The following is a 6,745-nucleotide window of genomic DNA, read 5'->3' as shown; positions in this document are numbered from 1 at the left end:
TGTGTGTGTGTGTGTGTGTGTGTGTGTGCGTGTGTGCAAGGCTACCCACCTTGTCACAGGTGACGGGCCGACAGGTGAGTGTATGACATTTTGACTGACCCCTTTCACATACACATGTGGTGCAGGCGTCCTTCTGCCACTGCTCGCCATGCTGCCAAGATACACACAGATACACACACTTAGACCATTTCCAAACTACACACACTCATATCCAGTCTCACACACAGGTAATCACAAGCTGTTTGTAGGGAACTCAAAGCTCATTTGACTAAAATGAATATCTTCTTTTCTGTGTGGATAAGATTCCTCCACAGTGTGAATGGCATTCAAAAACACACACACACACACACACACACACACACACAAACAAAGCTGTCAGGAGCAAATAGCAGCTATCACATGTCAACATCATTATGAGAAGTTCCAGAAGTATCACGCAATCCAGACCATTCAGCAGATTCACTACAATTTCATTTATAGGACATATCTCACCCCCGTGAAAATGCACCACATGAAAATAATTAACAGCCGTGTATTCACTTTCTGCCCAATTAAAGCTCAGAGTACATTTGTCTGCCTTGATTATTGTTACTGTACCCATTACTGTAAATGTAAATTTGTGCTGCAGCCTTTTCTTTTCTTTTGTTTTTTGTTCTTTTGACGAGGGGGGGTGGGCGGAGAATTGGCATCAGCTGTGTGTTTGGCCATCAAGTGGTATTTCAGACTGGTCGTGCTGTGATGATAGCTCAGTTCACAACAACAAAACCCACAGATCAGTTGTCATTGGAACCATTTGGCAACTTTGAAAAAGTAAACTTTCTATTCAGAATCTTATTAGCATCCATTTTGGCGTTTTGCGCTCGCCATCCACTCAAAACGTAACATTACTACTCTTCGCAAGCCCAAATAAGTGTTTGTGGCGTGCCTGTTGTTATGTTTCCGGTCTAGCTAGATCCGGTGTGGTGTTGTAGTTGTTCTAACGTTACTAGTTGTTGCGACAGCATGTGAAAAAAACTACAAAGTTTGCTAGGCAAAAAAGAATGTTAATCTCACGGTAAAGAAAACTGGCGCCGTTAAAATGGGTTTGCGCTAACGGCGTTAATAACGTGTGTAACTGACAGCACTAAGTATTATATATTGCACCTTTATTATAATTATACACTTAGGTAAAGCGCCAAAACAATTTGTCAGTTAGTTAATTAGCCATTTAGTAAGACAGTTTGATATTTGATACTTCTGATAATCAATTGTTAAAGCAATTATCAAATAAACAATGATTAAACATACACATTTCCACATTAAAATGTTAAAAAATGACAAGACCCCTCTTACATATTTTTGCTGAGTTGTTTACTTAGATTATTCCTAATTTCCCCTAATGAAATAGCCATGAACAGTATAACTTTCTTTATAAACTCCCTGTTAGAGACAGTCTGTGCACTCCCTCATCAGGACACTTAAGTTAAGTTAAGTAGTCCCACACAGCAGCTCCATGCCTGATGTGTTTTGGGCATTATATAATCTGCTTCAATTTGGGGTCAAGTTCCTGAAGCTGTCAGACTAAATCCTAACCTCCTTCCTCTTCAGGCTTAAACTGCTCGATTAAATATTGACTGATGCATAGAGCAAATGAATTCAATATTTCACAAGATAAAAAAAAAACATTCTTCATTGATATAACATTTATGCAAAAGATCAAAACCCTGTAAAGCACTTTGTAGAGCTCTTTGAACATCACTAACCTGTATGAAATATACAGTATATGTCAATTAAAATGTGAGTGATTTCTAACGGACTGCAGCACAGATCTCTTTGTAGAGGTTTTTATTGGTTCAATAAGAGTTCCGACAGCTTCATTCTCACCTGAACAAAAATGCTGCTATAAAGAGGTCTGAATAAACAGATCTGAACATGTTTAATGTGAATGAAGTACACAAACACACACAACTGCTGACAACAGTCTGTTGACTGTTTATCATGTCAGGTTAAAGGGCTTCCTGTAGACAGCTACTAATATCGATCTCTTCTGCAGTATTGGTATAAATAATGAAAGTGCATCAGAACAAACACTTACTGTACCTTAACAAAACAAAACAAATTATCATTGTAGTCCTTTCACTAAGAAAACCAATTGTCTGTGAATTTTCTAATTTGCGTTTTAAAGAGCCCCTATTATAATTCTTTTCAGTATCATATGTGTACTTTTGGGGTCTCCTAGAATATGTTTACATGCTTTGATCTTCAAAAAACATTTTGTTCTTCATACTGCCCATTGCTGCAGCGCCTCCATGTGCATGCATGCATGTGTGTACATTTTTTCGACTTGTGTATTTGAGAACCAAAAGCGAGTCATTATACTTTAGTGTATAACAAATAGACTCTGACAGTTCCTGACACACTGAAGAAGAAGAAAACACACATCTGAAGCCATTCCGAAGCAACCATGAATGAATGTCTATCTGTCTGTCTATCTGTCTGTGTCTGTGTCTGTGTGTGTGTGTGTGTTGCATAGCCATGTGTCTTAAGAAAGAAACACACATCAGCCAGGATGGGACACACATACACACGATCAAAGGAGAAACTTGGCAGTAAAAGAAGGATGGTGTGCGTGCGTATGTGCTGTGAACACAGCAAGAGAAAGCAAGTAAGGGCAGATGAGGTGAAGTAGACTGAGATTAGAGATAAGAGGAAAGGAGAGTTTAGACTCAACTCAATATCAAAGCCCCTCTTCACACACACACACAAACAAACACAAAACACAGATTTGCAGAGAAACACAAAACAGAGTAAGTTAGTACAGATTAATGAGCTGAGATCACACGCACACACAAACACACACACACACACACACACACACACACACACACACACACGTTACTTACCTGGTACTGTTTACCAGCAGAAAGACAGGGATTGGAAACACATTGAGGACAGCAGTGACCTGGCTGGATCACCAAGTTCTCATGCTGAAGGAATGAAGGAAAAGAGAAACAAAGTCAGACCGTGTGTGTGTGTGTGTATGTGTGTGTGTGTTTGTGTGAGACAGACAGATGGCCTACTAAATCCACTTCCTTCCTTTCTTCCTCTGTTGTATAATATAATTATATCAGATGCACGCTGTAAATATAAGCTGTGATAATACTGTTAGACAGCCTAATATTTTGGCAAATGCAATCTTACCAAGAGTTACATAACGGTCCTTCCAGGATTTCGCGGACTTTTTTTTAGATTGTTCTGGCCCAAAATGCCTGATGTTGCGGGACCTTTTGTAAAAGATTGTGATAAAAGTTGTGATGTTTTTTGTATGTTTGTATGTTTGGGAGACAGAGAAAGTTGAAGTTCCAATTTTTTTGTATAGTTCTTCAAAAATTAAAAGGAAACATGTTTTGGGGAGAATAAAAAAATTATATGCTGAGTTTTTCTAGTTACCTTACCAAAACGGGTCAGGCTGCTGCAAATTTTGGTATACTGTAATATGATAATGGCTGGTGGACTTAAGACAAAAAAAGAAACAGCAGGAGCTTTCAGCAACATCAGAGTGAAAAATTGTTACAGCGTACATTGATGTTAAAATTGCATGTTTTTGAAAATTGAATTGTCTTTCGCTGTACATTTTGTTGGTAAATGTAAGATGTTTGAGTCACACGCGTCTCGTTAAACAAGGAAATGAATATGGTCACGTACGTGTGACGTCAACCCGTTCTCACTCCCGCTTGGTCCTTGGCTCTCAGAGTCACATACTGATAACAGAGTCTGGCACGTGGGACTGCTGAGATTGGTTGAAGTCGCAGGAGGTTATTGGTCAAATTTGTAAAAAAGTTGCAGTGATTGGTCAAAATTGCAAGTCAAACCAAAGTCACGGTGCTTGGTTGAATTTGCACGATCCCAACATCGCGCAATCCTGGACGGACTGTCATAAGATCAGTTTTAGTTTCATCGCCGTGCCTCCAGCACAGAGATAGCTGTTTGGCCTAGCTTTGCACAAAGTCTGCAAAACCATCTGGAGAAATTGCTAGTGTGCTGCTGTGAATTACACCTTTCAACAACCTCAAACTCCTGCACTTTATATCCAAGGAATGAAAATCGCTAAACAGTAAAAAATAGAAAATTATAAATCAAGATATCATGTTTTTTAAGAAGCAGAATAGTACTGATTGGAAAGATTTCTTGAGTTGTTGGAAGGCGTATGTTGCATACTTGCATGGCTTGTGGTACGCTCTTGCTTTCAGTCTGCATGTTGAGCTAGGCAAAACACAGCAGGTAGTGAAAGATGAGCGTGTGCTGTCCTTTTAAGTGGTTCAGTCACACTGTGGGAGCCACACTGACCATATAAGTATGCATTCAAATGTACTGTACTTAATTTTAATATATGAAATAGTATATAATAGAGTATAAAATAAACAAACCAAGAGGTGAGAGTTTTTGAAACATTGCTCTGGGCAATCCAGCAATGAAGCCACCCGTAATGGGTGCATTGCATAAGAAATAAAGGTAACCTTATTTCTAGTAGAGCCCGACCGATATATCGGCCGGCCAATATTAGGCATTTACCAAACTATCTGGATCGTCATTTATAATGGGCGATAATATTAAAACGGGCGTGTGTATGTGTGTTGGCGGTGGATAGTTTGTCCACCAGAGGGCGCTATACAACATCCCTGTTGGCAACACTTTTTTTGTTATTGTGTTTTTGTTCAAAGGAATTTCAGTTTCATATCTTAAGTTTGTATTTTTATACATTTTATTGATCAGAACTTTAATATATGTTGATGTTCCTCTGTTCTGTTCAAATTATTATCATATTATTTCAATGAGAACAAATAACTAATGTTAAGGAAATCTGTTTATGTTTTGTTACACGTTTCTGGATTTGTTTTTTGAAATATATATTGGCCGATATATCAGAATATCGGATTCTTAAATAACCAAATATCGGTATCGGCCTTAAAAATCCTTTATCAGTTGGGATCTACTTTCTAGGTCTAGTATTTTTATATAGATGATGTACAAGTACAAAATAGAAAATCAATTATGTACTGTATTGTCTTCCTTTTTGACTTTGGAGTTTCAGGGCAAAAATAGCACATTTAATGCCAGTAGGTTTATTGAATTTGGACAAAGTGAACTGAGAGGGACAGATACAGAGCCGTTGTTACTGACAGCGTGAACATAATAAAAAAGTGTGTGTTATATTTCCAGAAACTGACCAGTTTGCAGGCCACTTGCTGACACTCTGCAACCAAACACTGGACTTCCCCGTTGCTGCAGACACATTTGGAACAGAGGCTCGGCTTCCACTCTTCACCATCTCTGTACACAGTCCCCTGCCAGGAGCAAGACTCTGACACACACACACACACACACACACACACACACACACACACACACACACACACAACACACACAACACACAACACACAAACACACCGAATGAGTAAACCGAAAATGGGTGTTAGGTAATGACATAATGACCCATAATGAGCTTACGTGTGGGACATTGTTTGCCCTCAAAACTCCTGAATGTACAGGGGGGGGGGGGAGTCGCTAATGAGCTGCTAACTGTTGGGATGCATCAAAACAGCTCCGAGACATCATTAGAGTCGAGGTTAACCTTTCAGCTCGCATCCAACTGGTCTGTGTACTCTAAACAGTTTGTGACAACAATCGGCGAGAAGACAAGACGCCACCCACTCTACGCATCTGAGTGATCTCTCACCAGGGCAGATATTCCTAAATAGTCCCCTGAAGACTGAACCACTGAAGAGGTTAGTAAATTAAAAATTGTATATTAAATAAATAAAGGGTCATCAAAGTTTCAAGATATTAGGCGGAACAACATGCATCAAAAGGTTTGTCTCATAAAAAGATTTACTGATAAAACAGGATTCATTTATCTAAGAAGTGAGTTTATTTATTGGCTGTAATTTGGAAAATCACTAAATGATCTTGTACGATACTTTACTTACAGCGTGATGAGAAGTCAACAACTAATTTCCAGTAACATTCATACCCATATTATTCACCACTCTAACCCTAAAAGCATTAATCGTTTTTTTACTACATGAAAAGCATTTATCTCCTTTTTCAAGATTTGCATTGGGGACATTTAGATTCCATTGCAGTTTGGATGCACCAAAAATTCACATCTAGAATAAAATCTCTGGGACCCAATTAAATAAACATGGGGTGACATTTTACTTGAAGGTATCTACATAAGAGTGACACAGGAACCCTAACCCTTAGCATAACTTGTCATGACAAAACCGAATGATACTTACTAAAAGAAGCATTATGTCATAAACGTGTATGACTTGTTTATAATGTTTGTGACACATTCATGTCAGTGTCATGTCACTCTTATGTTGATACCTTGAAGTAAAGTGTTACCAAACATGGTTGTATAAGGCAACTGTTGTAGAAAGAAAAATGGAAATAAAACAAAAGAAATATGTATCTATCCAAACACAAAATTAGTCATTTGGTTCCACGCTGCACATTGCTACAGCCTCAGACAAGAGTCATGAAAAAAGTATAAGTATACTAAAACAATCTGTGGTTTGATACAAATGGTCGAGACCTTGTCATTTGAGGTTAGAGAAACCTGAACTGAGAGCAGAGATCATGTTTATTGAAAGAGGAGGAAGTGAGTTAACCCGAGGCAGTGTGCTGCTCTCTAAGACTTTCAGCTGTAGCACAAGCACACTTTTAGACTCAGGTTTCTTTTGTGAGTGTGTAAGAAAGGGGT

At 38.6% G+C, this 6,745-nt stretch overlaps 1 protein-coding gene across 2 annotated transcripts in view; it reads right to left on the bottom strand.

Moving 5' to 3' along the window:
- Nucleotides 1-6,745, bottom strand: part of fras1 (Fraser extracellular matrix complex subunit 1) — a 242,061-nt gene that overhangs the window by 147,676 nt on the left and 87,640 nt on the right. For both annotated transcript variants that reach the window (XM_032515432.1, XM_032515434.1), the window contains exons 6-8: nucleotides 5,208-5,341; nucleotides 2,883-2,966; nucleotides 50-151 (exon numbers count right to left, since the gene is read on the bottom strand). In XM_032515432.1, the coding sequence (XP_032371323.1) occupies nucleotides 50-151; nucleotides 2,883-2,966; nucleotides 5,208-5,341 (320 nt within the window). The remainder of the gene's footprint in view (nucleotides 1-49; nucleotides 152-2,882; nucleotides 2,967-5,207; nucleotides 5,342-6,745) is intronic.

The sequence above is a fragment of the Etheostoma spectabile genome, chromosome 5 (assembly GCF_008692095.1).
Source record: "Etheostoma spectabile isolate EspeVRDwgs_2016 chromosome 5, UIUC_Espe_1.0, whole genome shotgun sequence".
Lineage (NCBI taxonomy): Eukaryota > Metazoa > Chordata > Actinopteri > Perciformes > Percidae > Etheostoma > Etheostoma spectabile.
This window is presented reverse-complemented; position numbering and strand designations above follow the sequence as displayed.